Below are 27,622 nucleotides of genomic sequence, written 5' to 3'. Positions count from 1 at the left end.
TATGTTTCGAATACTTAATTTAAAAAACAATATTGACACTGATTTATTCAGAAATGCTGTTGGTGTAAACTACAAGATATGTAAAAAAAAAAAAGAAAAAAACATAATAAACACATTAGAACACATTTTTGACTCATTTATTTCTTGTTTAATTTGTTCTTTTAAATTGTGTTTTTCTCTTTTAAAATAACACTTGGTAAGAAGTGTTAGTTAGTAGATTGTATTTACCACAAACATTTATAGACAATATAGTTTGTTAAACAAAACAATTGTTAAAGTTGCAAGAGGTGAAGTCACATGCCTTGTCAGCATATGAGAAGTTCCACTTTAGCAAGAGCTGCATTTGACAAATGTACAGATTCCAGGAATCTGTACATTTGTCAAATGCAGCTCTTGCTAAAGTGTAATCAGCACATTAGAACATAAGAAAGTTTACAAACGAGAGGAGGCCATTCTGCCCATCTTGCTCGTTTTGGTTGTTAGTAGCTTATTGATCCCTGAATCTCCCAGGGTGTCAGCTTCAACAACATTACTGAGGGAGTTAGACAATTAGTAGTTACATTTCAGTTGTGCATAACATTGACTCGGTAATCTTTTAAGTAGGTTTGTTTAATTTTTCAGAGACGAGTAATACTTTTGCATGATGTCATTTTTTACCCTGCATGCAACTCGCATACAACATGCCACCGCAGTAATACAGCATCCGTGGTAATGCAAGCTTTTTGCTATTTTTGTTACATTTCTTCATATTTCAGTAACATTTCAGTTTTTATTATTAAAATGCCATCTCCAAGTCATCAGAGGGTGAAATGAGATTATTTAAAAATATGTATTTCCCACGATCAGCTAGTTTATTTATTTGCTGCGAAATGGCAATTTAGACTCCCGTTTGTACTTCTCTCCTCCATTTCAAACTTATAAATAATGTTATAATTTTATGCAATGTCATATACACTTTAGAAACCCCCCCACTACTGGGTGTGTCATTTACACAGCACATTTAGTATTTCAAAATTAGTGCTAATCGGGAACTGTAAAACCATAATTGTGCTATGGTATAAACCACTGTAATATGCATTTAACTTTAAAAAATCAGTTATCTGATGATTAATCTGTTACTGTAGATTTGTGCATTAACTGAATATTGTATTTCAAAATCATGGAATCGATTCCTGTCCTAATGGCAAAATCACCTCACTATAAAAAAGATATTGCTGCTCTAAAAAGAGTGCAAAGAAGAGCGACCAGAATTATTCCGGGCTTAAAAGGCATGTCATATGCAGACAGGCTAAAAGAATTGAATCTGTTCAGTCTTGAACAAAGAAGACTACGTGGCGACCTAATTCAAGCATTCAAAATTCTAAAAGGTATCGACAGTGTCGACCCAAGGGACTTTTTCAGCCTGAAAAAAGAAACAAGGACCAGGGGTCACAAATGGAGATTAGACAAAGGGGCATTCAGAACAGAAAATAGGAGGCACTTTTTTACACAGATAATTGTGAGGGTCTGGAATCAACTCCCCAGTAATGTTGTTGAAGCTGACACCCTGGGATCCTTCAAGAAGCTGCTTGATGAGATTCTGGGATCAATAAGCTACTAACAACCAAACGAGCAAGATGGGCCGAATGGCCTCCTCTCGTTTGTAAACTTTCTTATGTTCTTATGTTCTTAAGTGTTAGGAATTAAATGTACAGGGCCAGAATTTGTAAGCTTTTGCACTAGCAAAATGTTTCCATCATTTAAAGTTTAGGGTTAATTAGTACAAATGTTTTTTTTATTCCTGAAATGTAAAGGGAGCTGCCATTCAACATTAAGTTCTTCTTAGAAGGAATGGAGGAGTCTGGGTCAGAAGGGCTTGATAACCTTATTTTCGTTCGCAAAGACTCTTTCTTCAAGGGAGTTGACTAGGTCTGCATTTCTGAGAACTACTGGCTCGGCAAAAACAAGCCTTCCATCACATACAGACTCAGGGACATCTGTTATTTCCTCTTAGAGGTAAACAGTTGCCTTAAGTTTTGAAATAGGAAACTAGATTGAAATAAGTGAACCTAGTGAGGATCAACAGTAAGTGTTAAATAGCATTCAGCTTGGGAAAATTATGTTCATAAATAACTCAAACAAAACTGTCATTTATCAGCTTTGTTTGGCTCTACAGCTATCCCCAAAAGTTTTGTATCAGCCTTTAGAATGAACTTCCAGTAATTTTGCTTCATAAAGTTGAATGAAACCTGCTGAATAAAGTTATGTTAACATATTGAATTATATACTGCTTTATAGTCTTCCAAATCTAACACAAATACTGTACTACTATTATGAATTCTGGTAGACTTTTGCGATATAATTTAGTAGTTTATTTGATTACATTGTCGCAAGTAACGCTGAATCAGCTAGGCTGGTCAGTAAAACATTGAATCCTTTTGTATGGAGAATCTCAGTAGCTAAGGCTCATGGTTCATCAGCTGATTCAGATTCAGTTGTATTGTGTCTGCCAACTGATGATGTGAGGCAGAACAGTAGTTGGGTGCCTGTTGATATGAAAAACAGTGAGTTTTGGCCCCCTACTGTATTCTGGATGAATGGCATCACTCCTAAAGTGCCTCTGTGTGAGCAGAAAGAAATGTATAGTAACAATATGTACAGATCCAGAACTATTTTACATGGTGCAGAAATAACCCTGACACATAAATTAAAACATAATCCTCTTGTTGATTGTGCATGTAATATGTGCCAAAGCAAGTCATCAGTGACTGGGCCCAGACTTTGTCCGGCATGCAGTCATTTGGTTAAACGCTGTAGAATCCTGTTTGAATGCAATGATTATGCAGGAGTTTCTTTCTCTAATTTAAATGTAAACTAAAAAGATATTAAGAGGATTGAATGCATGAGTTGTGAAAGGGTCACTTAGTAAAATGGGCACATCTGAGAAAATTAGAATGTGAGGAAGGTGTCCCTGCTAAGCGTGTACAAGTGTCTTGTAGGTACAAAATCAAGGCCATGGCGACTCACACCTGTGATGCAAGACGATGAATTCGAGAGCCTATTGTCGTGTTTGCTGAACCAATCCAAGCTGAACCTAAGACTGAAATGGAGTCCTGTTGGGAGCGAGCTGAAATCCTGGACATGGATTGGAGGATTTAAAATGAAATGTATTAATGCAATAATATGTGTTATAATCTTTTGTAGTGTTTGTATAATCTTTAGTTTGGAAAATTATGTAAATGTGTAATCAAATGTAATGTTTAATGCTGCTCTAATCAATAATTGTGAAAATTATGTATTCTCTCTATATATCTGTAATTGTGAAAATCATGCGTTCTCTATGTATAAAATGATGTAGTAAGAAACTGGTATAATTTGATACATAGCCAGCTTTTGGGAAGTGGACAGTTTTTAGGCAGTTTCTTATCAAGATGGGCTTGATTCCCAGAATTGAATGCTATATCTCTACAGCACCCTTTTTAACCTAAGAAAATGTTGTTAAATGTTGAAATAAGATTTAATATGCTTGCTTTTTACTAAAAACAATTTGTCTGTGTAAGACCATATGCTTAACACTGCCTGTTATAATAATATACATGAGATTGTTTCTCGTTAAGATAGGTTCGCATTTAAAATAGTTAATAATCGTGTTCTACAGGGAGTAAACTGTTTGGTTTGACTATGAGTTAAAAGATGATGCAGCAGAAAGAGATGCTGTTTGAAATATAAAATAAGAATCTTAAACAAATAATAAAAAGTAATTTTAAAACAATAGAAAACAGTTTTAAGAAGGTAAGAACTTTATAACTTGCTGTGAGCCTGTCTTAGAGTCGTGCCTGAAAGGGAAGGGAGTTCTCTTATCAAACAGCGTCAAGGTTAGAGTGTCTTCTCACCATAGAAGAATTGGAAAAAACCTTAATTATCACTGGAAATTGGAAAACTAAGTGCACAGCTAGCAAAATGGTTTTAGCTGGTTTTTGTGCAGCTAAAAAAAATATGAGATCATTCGCAGTTCAGCTGAGTTAATCAACTGTCCTATAAGTATTTTTAGCAGCATGAACTTAGCTAAATTGCTGAATTCGTGCTGTTAGGAAACTCATGGGACAGAGACAGAGAATTTTTAGGCCGTTGTGTGCCAAAGAGATAAGGTTGGACTTGATAAAGATTCTCCATGTATTCCTATGGAGACAAATCCTATAAAACCTCACACCTTTCGTAAAGGGGTACCACAATCAAGACTTTGCTTGGCAGAGTGAAGTGGTCCATCACTTGTAGATCTCCACAAGATTTCTGATTCCTTTGTTCACGCTACTTTTCCTTATAATAGGAGGTAAGCATATTACTAACATTGCTATATCTCACATGTATTGGTTGTATTGCTATAAGGTTTTGAAACTATGTTTTGGTTTTAAGAGAGTGTTATATTGAATGAAATTGAAATATAGAGGTGGGTTCTTGTAGACTACATGTATTGGAGTTTGGTGGTCTGATCAACCTACCTATCAAAAAAGCATTTTAATAAAGTGAAAGAGCATTGCTCTGATTCGTAAAACTTCAAATGAATGAGTCTTGAGTGCCTTTCTTTCCGATTAAATAGAGGTTATATGGACATACATACAGCTCGTCCAGTGCTCGAACATAAAACCACTAGGAGTTTATAACATCTCTATCCTCCCCTGAGTTAAGAGCGTGTGCAGAGTAAATAGAAAATAAATAAGACCGAATAAAAAGAGTACGTGAAAATCTGCGAAACGCAGCAGACGTGGCAGCATGATATTAAAGAAAATATCTAAATTTTTTATATAGTTTATTTAAAAACAAAAAAGATGTCTCAATCCTATGATTGTAGACCAGGAGTGTCAAACCTGGAGGGCCGCAGTGTCTTCTGACTATCGTTCGACCCAAGCTCTCAATTACTTAATTGGTCTAATTATTTGATTAACTGGACACATTCTCTTCAGGCCTCAAATGTTTCATAGGCAGTGTACCTTGAATCAAGAGCATTTTTAAAACTATCAAATGTTGAAAAATATTAATTGTCAAATTGAACAAATCATTAGATCAATTATGTTAATTGAGAGCTTAAGTTAAAATGAAAACCAGAAGACCCTGCAGCTCTCGAAGACTGGAGTCCTGTTCTAGGTGATGCAAAACTTTTGGCCATAGCCATACATGCCAGTACAGTTAACGGGCAAACCCTATCTATCTGTTTCCGCAAAACAAAAATGAACAAGCCTAATTTCTTAACCACATTTATTCAGTGCTGATAGTATTGTAGCGTGGACGGGGGAAGGCAGCAGCAGGGCAGGCAAGTGACATAATCACACATGAAGACGTAAGCCCGATATACGCTCCTTGCAAAGGAGCCGGCTCTTGTACAGCGGTATCGGCGCTATCTTTACTGCGAGAGTTCCCGGGTTTGCACCCGTCCTCCGCCTGTGTGTGTGGATTGGCAGTTGATTGTGGATTGCCAGTGTCAGTATTGAGAATGCGTCTGTATTAAAAATTGTCAATGACCTAGACAAATATCATTAGTGCCATTATAGCTTAATTCAATGACTTTCTACCAAAAACAAAATACATAATTTACATCAGCCATTTGTTAAATGTTTTTAAATAAATTATTGAAACACCTGCAGTGTCACTGGTTAGTTTGCAATGCAAAAAAATGTCATAATAATTTGAATATTCTTGCTGTGCATAGACACTGTTATATCAAATGCCTGAAATGACCTGATGTCTCCTGTACAGGTGGAATGCAGTGACAAGGATCTTCACGCGGGTGTTTTCGGAGGGTTGGTGCACAAAGCCATGGCAGACCTCATTGCCCATTGCCTTGATGGGTAAGTAATGGTAACTAACTAAAAAGAAGGGCGTCAACATAAAAATCTTAATGAAACACTTTGACTTTCACTAGTTCATTATTTATTAAGACAACCATTTTGCCTACCACTTAATTTATTTCTTGTTTGCTTTCTAAAACGCAGATCCTTTTATTTATTGGTTGCCATTGTATTAGAAGTTGACAATTAAAATGTAATTTTTACATTTTTGTAAAATGCATATTTCAGCAGTAATTCTATGCAGTAAATTAAATACCAAGACCGTTCTGATTATGAGCGGAGGTCAGGACTCATTATCCTCTCATGCCGCTTTCCTAATGAGAAGCCTGGTCACGCTGACATTTTGTGTAGGCTATTAATTAATTAGCTTTTTGTTACTGTAATAGAAAAAAAGACAAACACACATTTTGAATTATTAAAACAGTTCAACCAACTCTGAAAAACGCCCGTAAAAGTATCTTTCTATATATTGTGGCATCAGGAAAGTTTAAACCACAGTATGATACCGGGTCTTTAACACACTTGGTTTATTACATGTTAAAGTGATTGTAGCTAATAAAATAATGTCAAATCTTGCCTTCTGTGCTCTTCCTTTCACTATACATGTCTCAGTTACTGTAAACATGTATTTTTTAATTTTTTTTATAAAACATGATACCTGGTGCTATACTTGGTTTGTTGTCCCCACGACCCTACCTCATAAAGTGACTTTGTTCCTGTCAATAGTCAATCAGCTGTTTCTCCAACTGACTGACACGCTTTCAGTCAGTAACATGGTATGACCCAGAAAACACTGCTGAGGTGAAATGACCCAGGGAGTGCAAGTATAACATATCCCCTGTAAAAAAAAAAAAAAAAAAAAAGAAAGAAATAAAAAACAATTACATGTTTTGCTTTAAAGTGCAAAATGGCTAAGATTTAGAGAATTATTTTGTTAGCTACAATTAATTTCAAGATTTCTACAATTTCAATTTTTTTACATTTCCACAGCAAAATAATTGTTTGCTCTACAGACTTGTCTTGTAGATAAGAAAAGTAAGATTCTTACCCCTGGGATTTGAGGCAGTGGCTGCACTAACTGATGAAGGGAAGAATTTGTTCGAGAAAATCAACTTTGATGTGGAGGAGTACTGCAAAGACCTGGGCACCTGCAAGCTTCTGCATGACAAAAAGGTACAGTCTGTCTTTACAACTCAGCAATTCAGGGCCACAACTGAACTGCACACTGAGTCTCTACTCCACAAGCTTCCCCAATTTCTGAGCACCTTTACATTGAAAACAATTAATCTGTGTGCACTGTCAGTTACTGACTTACATTGATCAAGCTGAAATTGTTGACTCAAGAAAATGTTAAAACTACCAAAAGATGGCAGCATTTTACCTTCATTTGGAGTGAAGTTTGCCAATTTAAAAATAACTTAAACTTATTCAGTATGGGGGGTAGAGGTGTTAGGAACACAGACTGAAACTGTTTGCTGACTAAAAGCGGAATCTCTCTGAACTGAAACCAACAATGTAAATGCTTAGAAAGTAAAATCAGGTAGAAAATGCAGGCTACATAGTAAGTATAACAGTTGATTAATGGAGGATTTAAAGGTAACTTGAGTAAATTTCCCATAATGGTCTACATATCTGGTCTCTACTCTGCAATAGGAACCAAATATATTATTATTATTAATATTTATTTATTTATTTATTTTATTTTTTAAGTCAAACAAAAATCAAACCGACCATGTTATAAAATTCTGGCTGCATATTTTATGTTTTTATCCATACCCTACAGTGATGTTTTTCTTCATGTGAAAAATAGAATCTTTTTTTTTTTTTTGAAAAGCAGTTCGATAGGCCAAGAAAGATATGTATAGATTTTCTGTACTATATGTAGGTTTTTTTTTTCATTTATTCTCCTGCCTGCAGGAACAAATTCTGATGCACCACCGAAGATATCTCTCTCTCAGCACGCATTGAGGGAGCTTTGCTGTTGCAAAGACTAAAGGGCTAATCACACTGCAACGTTTTATTCGCTGCACTTTTTATGCCCAATTTTTTTCACTTATCTACACACCATACTCCACACTGTTTAAGGGGGAAAAAAGTTTTTATTGCGAAAAAATTATATATTAAAAACACAAAACTGAAAGATCATAATTGGATAAGTCTCCACCCCCCAAGCACCTTTGGTAGAAATTCCAGCTGTGAGTCTGTTGGGATAGGTCTCTACCAACTTTGCACACCTAGATTTGGCAATATTTGACCATTCTTCTTTACAAAACTGTTCAAGCTCTGTCAAGTTCCTTTTTGGAGTGTTGATGGACAGTAATCTTCAAGTCATGCCACAAATTTTCAATTGGATTTAGGTCGGAGCTCTGACTGGGCCACTCAAGGACATTTTACCTTTTTGTTCCTTAGCCACTCCAGTGTAGCTTTGGCTGTGTGCTTTGGGTCGTTGTCATGCTGAAAGGTGAACTTCCGTCCCAGTTTCAGCTTTCTTGCAGAGGGCAGCAGGTTTTCCTCAAGGACTTCTCTGTACTTTGCTCCATTCTTTTTCCCTTCTATCCTGACAAGTGCCCCAGTCCCCCATGATGCTGCCACCACCATGCTTCACAGTAGGGATGGTGTTCTTTGGGTGATGCGCTGTGCTGGGTTTGGCCTTTGCATTTAGGCCAAAAGGTTTCATTTTAGTTTCGTCATACCATAAAACTTTTTGCCACATGGCTACAGAATCTCCTGAATCCCGTTTGTGCATATGTCAAACAGGATTCAAGGTGGGCTTTCTTGAGTAATGGCTTCCTTCTTGCCACCCTACCATACAGGCCAGATTTGTGGAGTGCTTGGGATATTGTTGTCACATGCACACTTTGACCAGTCTTGGCCATAAAAGCCTGTAGCTCTTGCAAACGGCCTGAGATAGGCAGGGTCTTGGTGGTGCCATACACCGTCCACTTCTTAATCGCCTTGACCGTGCTCCAAGGGATATTTAAGGCCTGATCTGTGCCTTTCAACAACTTTGTCCCGGAGTTCTTTTGAAAGCACCTTGGTGCTCATGGTTGAGTCTTTGCTGCGTTGTTTGTAGCAGCACGTTGTGAAGGGAAGTCACGAATGTGATCAGCTTATGGAAAGTAATTAGATTTGCATAATCCACTGTGAACAGGCTGGCTGTAGGGGTGACATCAGGTCAGAAAGAAACACCCAGGCAGGCAGTTCTGGCAGGTGAAACTGAGACTCTTTGGCGCTCACTACGTTTAATAACACACAGAAAATAAAATGCTGAACAAAACAGAACATGGCACTCCTTGCAAAATTGCATTCACCTGTTATTTGCAGTACAATAGATTTTAAAGCCATTCAAAAGAAAGTTAAAATTTGCTGCTAAATTGTATTGCTAATAAGAAGGATCAGAAAGCACTTCAAATAAAATACTTTGTTAGTAAAATTTCTATTTCATATTTAGAAATTTTACGTATCTTGAATTTGCAAAAGGAAATTTAGTAAAACACTGTATTTCTTATAAATTGTTCAATGTATTATGTGTGTGTGTGTGTGTAAAATAAATAAATAGTTATCTGAGCAGGTTAAACTATTATAAAACCTACTTCAACGCATAGACATGCGGGACCATGTGTTTTGCAATATTAGTAATCAAAGTATGCTTCATTTTATACATAAAGCTTGGTTTTTTGCACAATGCTATAATAAAGGTAAAATGTATTTGCAACTGTACTATAAACTGTTTTCTATTTGGTGGACAAACAAGGGCCTGTGTTCTATAAAATGTAAAAGGATTTCAATCATTTGTAAACTCAGTATAGTGAGGTCGCCATAGAGGTCATGCTCGTTTTAGTTCAAGGCCTATGCATGGTCATATTGGTTCAGAGTGGGTTTAGAGCACTGCTCAAGTGCAAAAAAAATAAAAAATACAGTGCGTGAATGCTGCCTGAGGAACCTTCAAAAGTTTAGAACCACCTTAGAATTCCTGTCTAGCAAACGAGCCTTTGAGCACAGCTCTACTTATCATTAACATATATTCTGGGTCAATAATTAAGCAATAGATCCCTGACTTAAAGAGCATTACTGTCTGTTACCTGACTGCTTGGAAACTTACTGTACAGATAATGCCTTCTATTCAAGGTTTTATAGCAATTAGCAATTGGTAAACAGCTTTTATTGCTTTAAATTACAGATTAATTTACCTTTTTTAATTTGTGTGTTTTTTAGAGCTATACATTCTATCTGAATGAATGTTCTGTTGGCGTCACTAGCTTGGTAGTATTCTGTAATGGAGTCTCCTAATTGGTTGTAATTACCTATAATTAAATAATGGATTTTATATATATATACAGTGCTCCCTCGCTATAAGGCTCTTGGTTATAATGCACCTTGGATATAACACTCTTACAGCATGTCCACCAATTCCCTATACTAGCGACTCATACAGTTTCTACAATAAATACAGTACAGGTGTTCAAACTGTAAACAACTTCTCAGTGTAACTTCTGTTTCTGTCTCTCCATTTGGTACAGTATCAGAACTGAAGAAAAGCTGCGCTGGCACTTTATAACACAGACATCTTATTCAGTATTTGTTTTATAACTAAATAAATATTAGGAATATTACATGGTTATCTTTTCTAATGTATTTACTTTTTTGCTGAGAGAGAAGCTGCAGCTTTCTTCAGGAGATGAGACACTTCAGCTTAGCTTCAGCCCCGCCCCAGCAGGCGAACCTGGGGCGAGCCCATTCCCTCTTCCCCTCGCCCAACCCACTGTCCTTCTCGCACTTGGTTTGCTTGTCACAGAAAGTTACATTTTTACTTCACTATATGTGTATTATAGAGGGAGTTATTTTATTTTGTATTTTAGTCAGGTGTGTTGTTATGTGTCCCGTGGTTTTCAAGTGCAAACTTTTAAACCTGTGTCTTTTTTTTGCCATCTGCTCCAGAATACTTTTGACTGGTCCTCACGGTGGTCTGTTTATGAAATGCAGTTCACATGTCTCAGAAAAACATAATACTTTTAAAAGCATATCATATTAATAAACAGTGGAGAGCTACTTCTGTATCTGATCTTGTTTAATCCTGGGTGGATGACACATTTCCCAATTGCATCAGGTTATTTCTTTGTATCTACTTACTACTCTGTATATTCTGTGTAATGGAACTATTGGACATGGCAAGGAGGTTATACATGCTTCTGGTGCTTATTAAATACATCTATTGTCATTTTTCATTACTTTTATTAAACAAGTGTTTCTCTTTCTACATAAAGAAAATGGCTGACCAAGCATCGTCTTTTTTTTTTTTTTTCCTGGACCTATGTAATAGAACACACTAGTTAAAAGTGAGTTGTGACTGGGCTGGAAAAAGAAAAAAAAAAAAAAAAACAACTCCAGTGTGATAGATAAGCGGACGCTAATGGAGCGTAAAACTAAATCTGCTACTTCTCACAATTATCATCCTGAGCTCTACATTGCCTGAATCCTAAATGTGGACAGCCTCACTTCAACACAGTACATTTAACTTTGTATATGCATTAATGAAAGGTACATGCAACTTATTATAGAAACTGATCATGGATGCGTTTCAGTGGTGCATCTTTGCAATACACTAATTCTGTTTTATTGATCAGTTATTCCTGCATTCCTGAGACAGGTATACAGAAAATAAAGATGTATTTATGTCTCTGAAGAGTTAATGATACTGTGTAACGTTTAGCATTTTCCTTGACATTTTGTCTACACTCTGAACATGTTTGCTGTAGGTTAATCATTTAAAAAATGACTAACTAAACAAAAGAAGCAGCTGATGCATTGCAGAGGCTGGTAAATCTGCAATGCCCTGTAATTAGATTATACTGTATACTGTGAAAGATCCTCGCAACTGAGTTTGTTGCCCCTTTAAAAGCAGACCCAAGGACACGGAAATGGATTTTTAAAGCGCTGACGCGCACTTTAATAAACACAGAATGAAAACAAACAAAACAGAAACAAACACCTAGCTCTCTCCTGGAGCTCTAACTAAACATTAATGTGTCCCTGACTAATACGCAGGCCAGCTAACCCATTTACCTGCAAATCAAACACAATGACTTACTTTGCAACGACTGCTCTCGCACACAAACAGTCAGGCTCTCCACTCAGCAGCCAGGAACAAACTGTCTGCCTCTCTTAAATACCCTGCACCTCTCCAATTTACAATTAGCACAAGGTGCAGGGGATTAACTAAACAATAAAAACAATTAACAATTACAAAAATTTCACGTGGTTTTAGCAGGGAGGAATTTTAACCCCGCACTGAAACACAATAAAGTACATCGGCTCAAATGACACAAATGCATTGTTGTTTATGCTATTTAAAGATTATTTTTGGTACTTTGTGGTAATTAGTAGGACCGAGCAAGAATGCTGCTGACAAAGCTCCCTTTGTCAAGAAAATCTGTAGACAAGCATGAATATACAAAATTAGGAACCAATTTGAGTAATGTAAATGTATTTTAACAAATAGTGTAGAATGGCATAAGTGTCCACCCCCCTTGTAATAGCAATCCTAAATTAGCTCAGGTGTAACCAATCACCTTTCTGTGTTAAATTGTAGTGATTCACATGATTTCAGGATAAATTCAGCAGTTCCTGTAGGTTCCCTCTGCTGGGTAGTGCATTTCAAAGCAAAAACACAACATGAGCACCAAGGCACTTTCAAAAGAACTCTGGGACAAAGTTGTTGAAAGGCACAGATCAGGGGATGGGTATAAAAAATATCAAAGGCTTGAATATCCCTTGGAGCACAGTCAAGACGATTATTAAGAAGTGGAAGGTTTATGGCACCACCAAGACCCTGCCTAGATCAGGCTGTCCTTCCAAACTGGATGACCGAACAAGAGGCAAACTGATCAAAGAGGCTACCAAGAGGCCAATGGCAACTTTGCAAGGCTTTATTGCCAAGATTGGTCAAAGATTGACAACCATATCCCAAGCACTCCACAAATCTTACCTGTATGGTTGGGTGGCAAGAAGGAAGCCATTACTCAAGAAAGCCCACCTTGAATCCTGTTTGAAGTATGCAAAAAAACACTCAGGAGATTCTGTAGCCATGTGGCAAAAAGTTTTGTAGTCTGACGAAACTAAAATTGAACTTTTTGGCCTAAATGCAAAGTGTTATGTTTGGCGCAAACCCAACACAGCGCATCACCCAAAGAACACCATTCGTGTTGTGAGGCATGGTGGTGGCAGCAGCATGTTATGGGGATGTTTCTCATCAGCAGGGACTGGGGCACTTGTCAGGATAGAAGGGAAAATGAATGGAGCAAAGTACAGAGAAATCCTTGAGGAAAACCTGCTGCCCTCTGCAAGAAAGCTGAAACTGGGATGGAAGTCCACCTTTCAGCATGACAACAACCCAAAGCACACAGCCAAAGCTACACTGGAGTGGATAAGGAACAAGAAGGTAAATATCCTTGAGTGGCCCAGTCAGAGCCCCGACCGAAATCTAATCGAAAATGTATGGCATGACTTGAAGATTGCTGTCCACCAATGCGCCCCAAGGAACTTGACAGAGCTTGAACAGTTTTGTAAAGAAGAATGGTCAAATATTGTCAAATCTAGGTGTGCAAAGTTGGTAGAGACCTATCCCAATAGACTCACAGCTGTAATTGCTGCCATAGGTGCTTCCACCAAGTATTAACTCAGGGGGGTGGAGACTTATCCAATTATGATCTTTCAGTTTTGATTTTTAATATATAATTTGTTTTTAATAAAACCTATTTTCTCCTTAACAGTGTGGAGTATGGTGTGTAGATAAGTGGAAAAAAATCCTCATTTAAGCATGAAACTCTGAGGCACTGACACAACCAAATGTGAAAAAAGTTCAAGGGGGTGTAGACTTTCTATAGGCACTGTATGTATCTGTGACTTTGTGTGACGGTACTGTCTGTCCATCAGCTAAAACACTGCCTAATGCTGACAATCTAAATCGTAAATATTTGATAGAAAATGGTGATGCTTTATTTGGTAAACTTACAAGGAACACATTGATGGAAATGTCCAGTGTGATTTTTGATGGCTTGCACCACCCAGTTATTTCAACGTTATTTTATTTTTTTTTATTACAAGGAGAATAAACCTTGCTTGTTTTGTGCTAATGTCATGTTCATACCTTCTGTAGATTGTGTTTCCGTCAGCACAGTGATTGCCCAAACTTTCGAAAAGTACCTGTTAACTTGGAAAAATGTGTCTTTGTTGCACAGATTCTGCTTTATCAGACATGCCAGGGACATTAAACTTAATCAGAAACCAGAATTGCTACACATCATATTCCACATGTAAAGTGTGTATACTGAGATTTTTTCCCCCCAGTTTTTACAGATATTTCAATTAAAAACAATGTTTTACCGATGTTATCTCTATTTTAAGGTTTCAGTTACCGGTATGTATTTTGATGGTGCATGGTCCATTTTAAAAAACGTTCAATCATTCTGATCTTGGTCTGAAGCAAGATCAAAATAGGGTCAGATTTTGAGCTGAAACTGAGCTCAGAATCAGCGCTGATGAATAAATGTTGCTGCGTAAAAGGTACTTACACAGGTAAAGGTGTAAAACCTGCAGCATTGTTTTCACTTGTTTCCCACTAGTTTAAAGGTTGCTTATTCTATTTCTGCTCTTTTGTTAGAAGTCTTTTAATTTTGTGTAGCACAGTGTACGAGGATGCATACTACTAAATTGTATAAGAAGAAAGAAAAAAAAACTGTTGATTACTATAAAGCCATTTAAAAAGTGTGTGTGTGTGTGTGCGCGTGCGTGTGTCTATATCTTAATTTTAAAGCTGAGGGAACACAGAGCCACTTTGGTTGGAATGTGGTTTCAGGAGACTAGGTTTCAAGCCACTGCATGGCGCACCAGTGGCGACTTGAGGAGGCTAGTGGTGCCAAATCAGCCAATCAAAGCCCACTTTTAAAATGGGAGAAAATAATTACTGAATAAAGAATAAAATGATTAACAAATTTCGCCATTATTTCTCAGTTTGTGTTATTATTTGCTACATCCAAAATGATGCAAAACAGTGCTGACAGTTCTTTCATTTAGAAATTGCAGTGTGTGTGTGTGTGGGGGGGGGGGGGGGGGGGGGGGTTTACTGATATTTTTTTTTTTTTAATTATCATCTTTCTTGCTGTTGTGTTCTTTGCTTGTTTTTTTTTTTTTTATTGAAATGAATGGGTAGAAACGTTCCATTTAAAACGTAAACAAATCAAGTGCAGAGACAACACCGTGTTTGTCAGTAATTGTAAAAAGAATCGTGTTTCTTGTTTGCTCCACGTCTGCCTACTTATTTTTTTTTTTATCATCACATTATGCGCATTAAACAATATGACGTCACTGTTATAGCTCAGAAGGGCGCTAAGACCAGGAATACGCTCGTTACGGTTTAACATGCAAGTGTCAAATAAAATATCCGTGCAAGTAATAAATACAAACCCCTTTAACCATCGACTTAAACCGTTTTCCACAGTTTGTCGCGTGTATTTTCTTATTCGCTTAAGTTTTACCGATGTTAAAAGTAGGATGGAAAAAGGCCTTATGTAGCGTATGCGATTTCAGTATATGGTGTATGAGGTTTCAATATTCAGTATGCATATGTAGTAACTATGTAGTGTATGACATTTCACTGTGTACCGCATGCAATTTCAGTGTGTAGTGTATGCCCCCAACAGCGCGTCATAGAAAAGAACGTGATCGTACAAGGTGGGGGAGGAGTTCGTTTAGAAGGTAGGCTCCAGTATAAAAGATTACTGTAAGACAACTCAGAAGAGTGAGTAAACGAAAAGTTCGAATAAGGCATCCAGCAATACTAGAAAAAGCAACACCTTTGAAGGTGTCATTGTATTACCATGGTAAGTGACTGTTTGTAGTTACTGTTGTATGATATAGTTGTTGTTTTTTTCAAACCCTATACAACTGCTTATGTAAACGCTCTGTGTGTTTAAAAACATAACTTACTCATTTCAATAAAATATGTTTTTGGACAGTTTGTCATGAATTGATAGGATCTTTATGGTGATAGGTGATATATTTATATATCTTTGTATTTATACTTTAATATAATGCTTATTTTGGGCGTCTAAAGTTTATGGTCAAACACTTAGATGTGTTTAAAATATATTGCATAAAGTTTATTTTTAATTCTTAAACATTTGATTTTAAAATGTGAGCAAATACAGTAGAAACATATTTACAGTGTATTAATTACAATATGATGATCTACCATTAAATATGGTATTTGTCTTTTTTTTTTTTTTGCCTAGATTCAACTTGTGGTTTTCTCGTTACTTCTTCACTGTACCCACGTTTGTTCGTTTAATTTGGATGAATTGAAAAACTACATTGATAGCCACCAAGAAGATTATGTACTGGTAAGATGTGCAGTTTATGTTTATATCTCTAGCAATGTGTTTATTATTATTATTATTATTATTATTATTATTATTATTAATAATAATAATAATAATAATAATAATAATAATAATAATAATAATAATAATAATAATATTGGACTAGGTCTCATTATATTTTCTCATCTTTGTTTTCAACGGTTGGTTACGACACCAAAAGGTTACGACAACATACAAGGTAGTTTGGGTAACAACAACAATAATAAAAAGAACTTAAGAAGAAAATGAACATTATATTGAAGTATTATTATTATTATTATTATTATTATTATGTATGATTATTATTCTTAATAAATCACGCAAAACTTTGGGAAGCCTATTGTTCTTGTTAGGATTTTAAAATTTTTATTATGAGTTGTGTTAGGCTTCCAAACCAGAATGGCTGGGAAGCCCATTGTTGTTGTTAGGATTTTTCTTCTTCTTCTTTTTCTTGTAATATAAAATTCAAATATTTGGTACTTGATGCTTTTCCGGGCTAACAACAACAACAACATTAATAATAATAATCCATTTATTTATTTATTTTTTTTACAATATGCAAATGGAATGATTTGGGTCAACGGGCTTAGGTCGGCAGGGCAATCCACGGTTAACCTCACACCAGCGACCCCTGTGGCTGATAGGGCGCCTGCGGTTCTGCAGCGGAGCCATTCCGGTCTGTGTTGTTCTCCGGCACTATAGGTCTGGTGGCTTCACTGTGGATCCGAAGTGCGAAAAATGGCAGATTGGCAGGAACACGTTTCGGAGGACCCGTGTTTCCCGAGTCACTGGGGGGGTTGCAGTGGTGAACCGGGATAAAAAATAATAATTGGGCATTCCAAACTGGGGAGAAAACTGGGGTAAAAAACCATTGGTGACAACTAAAAAAATAAATAAATAAAAATTGGTAAGCATAACATTAAAATATAGTTCTACTGACCACTAACCAGAGCTGACTGGGGGCTTTAATTCTAAGGAAGTATACTCAATTATTGTATGTATGCATGAAAAAGATGCACAGTAACATTTGTAGCAAACCCCCCTTAAACCGTCTTAGCAGCCTGCACTGGTGGGATAATGACATTTGAACAGTGAACCTGATTGGCTAAGGAGATCGACCAGGCTTGCATTGTTTGTTTTTCCTTCCTAGACCTTGAGAGATTGGGTTGCTGTGGAAAGCGATTCCAGTGATCCACTGAAGAGAGACGAATTAATGAGAATGATGAAAATGACCGAAAACAAGTTTAATGATATGAAAGGACACACAACCCGGTTTGACATTGGTAATCAGGAGGTACAACTAAAAGCTTATTGATTTTAACATCGATTTTTGAGGAGCCCTGTTTTCATGTATTTAAGCTTTGCCAAAGAAGAGCTCAACATTCCATTTACTGTGCAACTTCCATCTTTCACAAGTAGGCCTTTTATGGCCAGGGTTTTGAATCCGGCTGATATCATTAGGTGAAATATTCTTTTTACTTCAGATCACAGAACCTGGGGTTGCAAAACTGCATGGGACATCGCTCAGTCTGCCTGGTGATAGCCAGTACCATTGTTTTTCTCCATTAATGTCAAAACCACCATTTTAGAAAGATAAACATTATTTAAAAGGGGAAGTGCTGTGATTTATTTACCCACATTTTAACTGTTTACTTCTTACAGCTTCCTAATGGTCAGATTATTCCTCTTCCAGTGGTTGTCACTGCTAGTTTTGGTAATGACTCGAACAAGGCCACAGTCTGCATTTATGGCCATGTTGATGTGCAGCCTGCTAGAATGGAGGACGGATGGGACACAGAGCCCTACAATTTAACTGAAATTAATGGTATGTTATATTATGTTTTGTTGTGGGAATATACTGTCCCAGAACTGGCTTGATTTGGGACAGAAGATCTGATTCCATGTTGATTATTTCTGGTTCCCAAAAGGAAATCTTTATGGACGAGGGGCATCTGATAACAAGGCTCCAGTTCTTGCCTGGATACATGCAGTAGAAGCCTATCAGGCACTGGACATGGTAAGTGTCACGTTTTAGTTTTTAGATGCACCGTTCTTCATTCGTTAGCGTCTCCCTCAGGGAAACAGTCATTCCATTTTAAAATCAGTAATCTGTGCAGTCATGAATATGGAAGTACCTGCCTATTGAACTCTCATCACTTTATATAAGTCTGTCAGATAAGCTGTCTTGTCCACTGAAAAAATTTTACTTGCAACACAGTGATGCAGTTTAAAAAAAAAATAAATTTTCATTTGTACATTCTTATAAAAAAAATATCGGCAAACTGAGGGACACATTGCCGATGTTTTAATTATGTTTGTAGACTGTACATAGCGTTCTTGAACAGGAGAATCTTGTAGTGAGAGCTGTTTTTTGTCTAACTACTAGGACCTTCCTGTAAATGTTAAGTTCATAATTGAAGGAATGGAAGAAACTGGATCAAACGGCTTGGATGAGTTGATCAGTAAACAAAAAGACGACTTCTTTTCTGATGTCGACTACATCATCATTTCAGACTGTGGGTGGCTTAGCAGGAAGCCTGCTCTTACATATGGAACTCGTGGAAACTGCTACTTCTTTGCTGAGGTAAAGGAAAGCACTCATTATAGAGTGCAGAAAATCTATGTTTAACATCCTTCCAAAAAGAAATTGCAGTGAAAACTATAGACCACTGTATGATATGTTTTTTTTATTTTTATATCTTATATGTAGTGTTCCGCTTTTCTTGTTTATTCCGAATTTTATCGAAAAATAATAGGGTTTTTTTTTAACAGGATGTCGGTTTTCACTGATTTTATACCCGCTTTGTCTGTTATTCAACATTTACCTGGTACTATTTTTCTAGGAAATACACAATATTTTCTTTAAAATGCTGTTTTAGTTTGACTCTGACACTGTAATAAGCAGACCTACACTGTATCCTAGGATACAGCAGACGTTTAGATGTCAGAGGATCAAATAATGTTCAACTGTGGTTCTCTGTCACTTCACAAACACAGTCTGATTATTGTGGCAAATGCTGGGCGTGGTAACTACTAGCTTGATCAAAAACTAAATTGAAATGCACAAAAATATTATATTTTTAGTGGATGAAGAATGGGGAGAAAATGTAAATCAGTTTATGAATATTTAAAAGAAAAAAATGCTTCGAAGTATGCAAAAATAACAGAAGTGGGTCAGATGAGGCACAAGACGCATAGGACTGCAAATACTGCTGCATTGAGGCACATGTTCACATTGACAATAAAAGAACATACAGAAAAGTATGCGACACATTAAATTAAAACAATAAAGTGAACTGAAAGAAAGGTAATCAGTTGATGAAACTTTTACACACGCTTTAATAAAAAGAGAGTGCAGAATGACGGTGTTCATGAGTTTGTCACAGTGCTGTGCTTTGCTGGACAGCCACCGTTTATTGCAGACTGCAGAGAGGTATGTATTGGTGACTTCATGCGACGGTACTGTCCATCAGCTGAAACACTGCCTAACACCGCCAATCTTAATCATAAATATTTGACAGAAAATGGTGATGCTTTGGTAAACTTGTGGAACTCATTGATGGAAATGTCCAGTGTGATTTGACGCTTCTCCCGGTGGCTTGCACCACCCAGTTCTGTCAATTTTCTTTTATTTTTCTCATTTCAAGGTGAATAAACCTGGCTTGTTTTGTGCTGATGTCGTGTTCATACCTTCTGTAGATACTATTTCTGTCAGCACAGCGATTGCCCAAACATACACAAAGTACCAGCTAACACATCATATTACACATGTGAAGTGTGTATACTGAGATTCTCCCCCCCACCACCTTTTTACTGATGTTTCCATTAAAAACTATTTATTACCGATTTTTATCCCTGTTTTAATATATGTAAAGTAAACTCTGAAAAATTCCCGGATTTTTAATTTTTAAAGATAAAAACCAAAAATGTGGAACACTACTTCTATGTTATGAATATAAATCCATCCATGTGACCCACTGTGCACAGTTTCACTCACATTGTATGTGTATAAAATGCATGTTTATCTCTGTTTTTTTTAGGTAGAAGGTCCTAAACAGGATTTACATTCTGGAGTCTATGGGGGTTCTGTTTTCGAACCTATGATTGACCTCATTGGCCTATTAGGTAGTGTACCATATCAACAGTAGATCTGTATAATGTATAAACATGTAATTAAAATAATTAATTTACCAGTATGTATAAATATCCCACCAAAAATATTTAGGAACATAATTAGCCCTATTGTAAAAATGTACAGTATTAGAACTATTTATTTGTATCCTGTTAGATGCAAAGTCAGTAATATTGGATACACAATAACTGATAAATAAATCGGCTGCGCATTGTGACTGAACTGATATAACCGAGCGATGCAGATTTTTTTGTATTGCTTAACGAATGGCAGTTCAATCAGGTAGACGAGTGGCAGCTCATTTACTCAGAAGAGTTTAATACATATTGCAGGTATATCCATTTTCTTGTCTAACTTCTGTCCATACAAATGTGGCAGTCTAGCTCCAGAGACGCAACATCTAAATATCTATCGAAATGTTATATAAACCGAAAGTATTGCATTTTAATTCAAAAGATATGTATCCATTATTCTAAAGCACAAGTTTGAATTTCTGAAGTGAGGTGGCTTTAGAAAAGACCACTAGAGCTGTGCAGCTGTAACTTCTGCCTCTCTGAAACGTTGGCAACAGAGTCAGTAAATGGAAAATCTCTATATAAAATCGCAGTTCGCTTTGTCCCGCACTGCTATTGTAACCAGCATGTTATTGCAGACACCCTCATTGATTCCAGTGGTCACATCCTGATCCCTGGTATCAATGAAGCAGTTGCTGAGCTCACAGAGGATGAGAGGAAGCGCTATGAGGCAATTGAATTTGACGTAGAGAACTTCAAGAATAAGATTGGAACAGACGGTCTTATGTATGATACCAAGGTAAATCTCCAGTCCTTCAGTAACTCAAAATTCGTTCTCTAGGTTCAGTAGTTTTGTTTTTAATATCTTTTATTTTCTTTTTCATCCAGGAAGAAATACTTTCACACCGCTGGCGCTACCCTTCCTTGTCTATCCATGGAATTGAAGGTGCTTTCTCTGCCTCTGGTTCCAAAACTGTTATCCCTGCAAAAGTTACTGCAAAATTCTCAATCCGTCAGGTCCCTGATATGGACCCCGCAACTGTGGAAAAACAGGTAGAGAAAACTTTGCATCTTTTTGTTTTTTAAACAAGTGAAAAGTAAAAAAATAAAAAAATAAAAAATTAAAATTAAACTAGCAAGAAAAGTAATTACTTAGAATAATAATAAAATTAATGTAGCTACTAATTCCGTACTTCTTATCTGTGCACTTATGTTCGATATATAGATCTCAAATCAGTTTTGAAAGAAACCCTTAAACTTGTTTTTTGTTTTTTTTGTTTTTTTTTTAAAACAAGATATCTGGTTAAAAAGTTCTGTTTGCAAGCCATGCTTTCAGATAATGTTGCATATCTTTGGTCCTGGAATTTTCTCCACCCCCTTTTTTTTTTATTAAAACCAACTAGCTGCTCCCCTCCTTGAAGGACATGTTTTCATTCAGTAACATGATTTGACTCAGAAGACACTGCTGAAGGGAAGTGATCTTGGAAGTGCAAGTGTAACTCTCCTGAGACTTAGACATAGGAACTGATAACTTTCTTTTATCTAATCTAATGTAGTACCAGATATCATAGTTTAAAATTTAAATATATATTTGATATAACATTTTTTTTTTTTTTAAACTGCACATTAGAGACACATGTAGCTAATTGAAATCAAACAGCTGGTTTATGCTTTTATTTTGTTAGTTACAATCACTAACTGCTCCTTTTAAAGAACAGATTTAGTAACACATCTAAACAAGGTTTTACAAAGAAAAAACAAAACAAAACAAAAAAAAAACAGAACCGGTTACAATACAAGTAGCCTTTCCATCACTGGCTTGTCTGTAGAAAAGAATATGTGTAAATAGTGGAGCATTGATGCTCCATTAATATTAGACAAACCAGCTGGTTGAAGGATTTGTCCATGACATGTCTTCCACGACCTCTCCGCTCCACCCCTCCATTAGCTTATGTCTGTTGACAGCTGTTTCTTAAACTTAGTGGAGGGACAATCTGTTTAGCACACTGCAGTTTGTCATTTTAATGTGTCTAGCATATATCTTGAGAAATTGAGTTAAACATTTCATCCAATGCCTTAATCTGTGCTTTACCTGGAATGTTTTCTTACTTAACGTCAGTTTCTTATAGGTTTGTCTCAAGGTTTTTGATTCAGTGTTTGAAGTGATGGATAAATTAACATATACGCATTTTTGCTTTGCCACTGTAGGTGACCACTTACTTAAATGATATGTTTGCCAAACGCAAGACTCCAAACAAGCTGAAAGTCACCATGATTATTGGAGCCAAACCGTGGCTTGCTGATGTCAGTGATCCCCTGTATGTTGCAGGGAGAAGAGCTGTCCAGAAAGGTATACTGTAACAGCGGATGTGTTACGTGAAAGCAGGAAAGCACTGAGACAGACACAGAGTATTGATGTTGATACACCACCCAGGCACGCAGAATAAATTTTCAACGCAGGTGATGACACTAGGGTATCAGAAACGGTAGGCCTAGTGTCACATTTAATAAAGAAACAAAACCAAATAAAACAAAAATTAAAGTTTGCCACACAAAATGATGAGCACTAGTCCCACTAACAGGAACATCCCGCTCCAGGAACCTGCTACTCTATGTAACCCTCTCTATACTGTTTTTGGGATTCATATCCCCTAAGCTGCCCTACTTCTGTTCTGTTGCTTCCCAAGTCCTGGCCTGCCAGCGTCTCCGTGTCGTTCTGACGGTCCTGGTTGGGCAGTAGGCTTTTGTTGAAAAGAGTTTATAACAAACTTTAATTCATTCACCAAAGCTTTCAATAGGTTTCATGACTGGTCCATAATATCTGGATATTCTGAAAGTAGGAAAGCATTTTTGCTTAAATAAATACAGGATGCCTAAAACATTTAGACAACTAGCCACATATATGCAATCTAAGCATTTCTGTGATATACATTTCTTTTCAGATTTTAAGTACTTGAAACAATGGGTGTGTTTCCACTTACACAAATATTGTGGAACAACCGGCCAAGAGGATGTATTCGAGTTTACTTTGCTTGTGTAAACACTAAACACTATTGAATGTGTTCTGTAATGCATCCTCTTATCCAGGGTTCGACATTAACCATGGCCTGGTGGCCCGGGGCCAGTAAAGAGCGCAGTTTGGCCGGTAGTTATGAAGCACCACAGGCCCGACTGGGCCGGTTACATTTAACTGTGTGTGTGTGTGTATATATATATATATATATATATATATATATATATATATATATATATATATATATATATATATATATATATATATAGTGTATATGGCTTCTGTTTCATGAATCCAGGAAAATGGAAAATGGGCCAGTGTGTCAAAAAGCTGAAAATTAATTTACAAACCATTTCTTAAAAACAGAACTAATCCTAACTTTCCCGCCACGCGTCATATTTCTTGTACAGTCAAAATCTGAGACTGCGTACCGAAGTGCTGTGTTGGTACTCGTTCCCACGGCAGATCTTACAAATCGGGTTTTCTACAACTAAGCAACCAATAAGCCGAAAGGAAAGCGTGGAAATCAATAAATCATAAAGAGTGTAATTATGAAAAAAAATGAAGACGCATATTTAGAGTGGAGGCTTCATTATGACAGAGAAAAAAAAGTAACATTTGGCGTCAGTTTACTTGCAGATAAAGCAGCAGCTTTATTTGTTGTGAATTCAACATTTTGTTTACATCATATCCAGTCTCACAGTAAGATGTCCCGATGGATACCCAGATACGCAATTGAATTGTCTTAACTTTTTTATTTGGGATCCGATGTGTTCAGGTCAAAAATGCCATTCACAATCTTTCCAGGACTCGCTGGTATCACTCAGCAAGATTGGCGCTGACTTGGGAGAGGCTACACAAGCGACAACGCTTTGAGAAGGATTGTTATGATTTTGTATTATGAATATTGTTTTAATAGTGTTTATTATTAGGATTAGGGATGAGAATTTCGAATGGTTTCCTATTTGAGTACACAGGGTGCAACCTTTTTGTGTATTCGATTACCCAAACTCTAGTTCCTTACGCCACTAAGAGTAAAAGACAAATGCGTGTGTACAAGCAGACAGCATAACAATGTAAGCCGGTAAAGTTTAGCTGGGTTCACAAAGTGTTCAAACAATGTCCAAGACGAGATTTCTTCGCTCTGTACCCTATTTCCTTAGGCACAAGTTTTTCCTTTTGTTTACTGAATTAAAAGACAGAACTCAATGAGCAGCAACATCACAGCGCGTATCTCTTCCAATTAAAGCAACAGTAGCATAATATTGCGCAAACCACCAAATAATAATTTTTGTGTTGTGTATTCAGAATAAAATAACACCTATAATATAGCAACCCAAGTATTCTACATCTAATAAATAATATTTTAAAAATAATCTTAGTGTAAATATTGTAACCTGGCCAAAATAGAAAATACATTCCAACATTACAATAGTTTAACATTACTAATTACAACTAGCCATCAAGTACTGACATCAGATGAATCGAAGTCAAGTTACTTTGTTTATTCAATAACCTGTAAATAATTCAAAACAAGGACACCTGGTTGTACTTTTACTGGTCAGTGCAAATGTTGACGTTACTCCATCCATTCACAGAAAGTCAACTGTAGTTGTTTTACATTGAACTGCAGTCCAGAAGTAAAAAAGAACTCCATGTATCTTGCCTTTTCTTATAGTTACTGTGTTGTTCTGCTTAACATTTAGTATATCTTTATTTTCATCGTATTGTTAAATTACCTTTCTAATTTCAATGTTACCCAAGTTTGGATTACCGTACTTCTTATATCACTTGCTATATACATGTTAAATGGCTGAAGTAACATATATTGAAAGGCTTCGTTTAGCCACTTTCTATTGAGACATGAGCTCTCTTTGGCTACCACACAGTTAGAAGCGTACTGAAAATAAAAACCATGAAAAAATATGTAAATATTTTGGGCCAAATAAAATTGCATCAGGGCCAGTAAAAAAACTAGCCCAGTGGCCCGAGGGGCCAGTAGTTAAAAATCTAAACGTAGAGCCCTGCTCTTATCCTCTCAAAAGTTGGAGTTTGATAATTGCACAGCCAGAATATTTGCAACCACATTCTGAGGAAATGTCCCACGTTTAATTATATGACTCATATTACCTTACCCTGTATGCACACTACTGGCAGATAGCAATTTGATGACCTATAGATTAAAAAGACATTAGTCACTAAGCAACTCCGTACTGTGAATTAAGAAAATAAGACATTCTGTAAAGAACAATAAGTATTGCAAATTACTTTTATAAATATTAACTCTTAAAGGGGTATTTAAGAAAGGGACAATTTAGTCAACCATGTCAACATCTACTTACAGTGTTTGGAGTGGAACCTGACTTGATCCGAGAGGGTGGAACCATTCCAGTTGCTAGAACTTTCCAGGATGTCACAGGAAAGAGTATTATAATGCTGCCTATTGGAGGATTTGATGACGGCTTACATTCGCAAAATGAGAAGATGAGCAGGTAAAAAAAAATGTCATTCAATACACAGGCTGTGGGGTCAAAGATTTTGTTTACTGGTATGTATTTTGCCTTAAGTTACTGTGGAATCAGGCCAATGTTGGCAAGAATTTGCATGTTCTCCAGGCTTTATTAGGCATAATTTTCTGATTAACCAGTTCCAGACTTCTGCTAAAAAAAAATCTTTTTTTTTTTTTTTTTTTTTTTTTTTAGGTATAATTACATAGAGGGAACAAAACTCTTCGCCGCCTATCTGCATGAAGTTTCACAACTTAATCAGTCATAAGTTTACAACTGAGAAACGGAGACTTCTTACATGTAAAGTCCAGAGGAAGGCTACAGTACTTTTGTGTAATGCTAGATATGTGGTACCTTTTTAAAATAAACACTGTTAAATGGCTCTTGTGTTTTTTTAATGTACCTTGGGTTTTATGGCAGCATTAAAAAATGTTGATTTCCATTACATGAGAGTAGATGTTGAACTTCATGCTGATTTGAACTCGGCTCTCACCAAGATAAGCACCAACTAAGACGTAGCTTTGCTGTAAACTAATGTGATCCATCTGCATCTCCATCCATTTGCTTTGTTTTCCATTTGATGATGTAGATATCCTTCTGTCTGGTGTTGATGGCTGAAGTGTAATGCTGGCTCCAGGGATCAGCTCATTTTGCCTCCCCAGCGCATCAACACACACAACAGCTGCGATGCTGGCTCTGTGGATCAACCCAGTGCTGTCTCCCCAGCACATCAGCATGACAATCGTCTGGATTGAGCTAAGTAGGGTACATCTCTGGGGTCTTCAAGTGGGCAGCTTCCATCCTCGATGTTCCGTTGACTAGCCCACAACACCTCAAGAGGGCTGAACAGTGATTCTGGCATCCCAGCATCACTCCCCTCCACCCCCCACTCAGCTCAGCCCAGCTTACTTACCTGTACATAAGCATTGCTTTCTATTGTGCTTGAGATCACCAGCCAGAATATTTTTGTCTCAACCACAGCCAGTTGCTGCTCCTTTCTGCTGCTTCAGATAAGTTCTTCACTATGCGACGCAACTCTTGGCCACTGAACCTGACATCTCTGAGAAACCAGGTTGTAGAGTGTGCCATAAATTCTCGACAACCCACCTCCACTGGGTAAACTCAGACTCTCCATCCTTGCTCTTCCACTTCAGCAGCTAGTTGAGCATACCGAAGTTTCTTCCTCTCATACGCTTCATCTACAGCATCTTCCCATGGTACTGTTAACTCTACCAGATGAACAAGGCGTGCTGATCCAGACCACAAGACAATGTCTGGTCGAAGGTTAGTGGTGGAAAAATAAGCCAAACATCACAGCACCTGGTCATGGTGCCAAGGAAACCGTCCTTGGCTAAGACCCACCTTACATCCTGTCAAAATGTGCCTTAATGTTGCAGGTAATGAACAAAAAGGACATGAGGGATCCTCACCTATCCAGAGGTGAGAACATCATATGCTAATCTGATGAGGAAACTGATCCTGCTCTGTTCCATTGTCCATGGGTCTTGCCAGCCGATCTTGCGTTGTTCCACACTCTCCCATCTCATCCATTCTCCCTGCTTGGCCTGGGAAACAGCCTTTACACACCTGATCCTCTCCTCCTGCTTTTGCACCTCATTGACTACCAGCTTCCTCCATTGAGCTGGGGTTGCCTTATGCCATGTAGGAGGAGCTGAACTGAGACCAAAACCTCTTTTTCCATGCTGAACTTTCCCCATA

General features: G+C 37.0%; 1 protein-coding gene across 1 annotated transcript; it reads left to right on the top strand.

The window, feature by feature from the left end:
* Nucleotides 1–15,562: 15,562 nt before the first annotated feature.
* zgc:114181 (uncharacterized protein LOC619255 homolog) lies at nt 15,563–26,285 on the top strand. Its single transcript, XM_041248571.1, has 12 exons — nt 15,563–15,700; nt 16,112–16,219; nt 17,388–17,531; nt 17,900–18,062; nt 18,166–18,254; nt 18,624–18,821; nt 20,278–20,362; nt 21,022–21,182; nt 21,272–21,436; nt 22,592–22,733; nt 25,741–25,888; nt 26,099–26,285. The coding sequence occupies exons 1-12, from the start codon at nt 15,698–15,700 to the stop codon at nt 26,169–26,171; spliced, it is 1,479 nt and encodes a 492-aa protein (XP_041104505.1). The 5' UTR covers nt 15,563–15,697; the 3' UTR covers nt 26,172–26,285.
* The last annotated feature ends 1,337 nt before the right edge of the window (nt 26,286–27,622 follow it).

The sequence above is a fragment of the Polyodon spathula genome, chromosome 4 (genome assembly GCF_017654505.1).
Source record: "Polyodon spathula isolate WHYD16114869_AA chromosome 4, ASM1765450v1, whole genome shotgun sequence".
Lineage (NCBI taxonomy): Eukaryota > Metazoa > Chordata > Actinopteri > Acipenseriformes > Polyodontidae > Polyodon > Polyodon spathula.
Note: the sequence above shows the minus strand (reverse complement) of the source record. Positions and strands in the feature narration are given on the sequence as shown.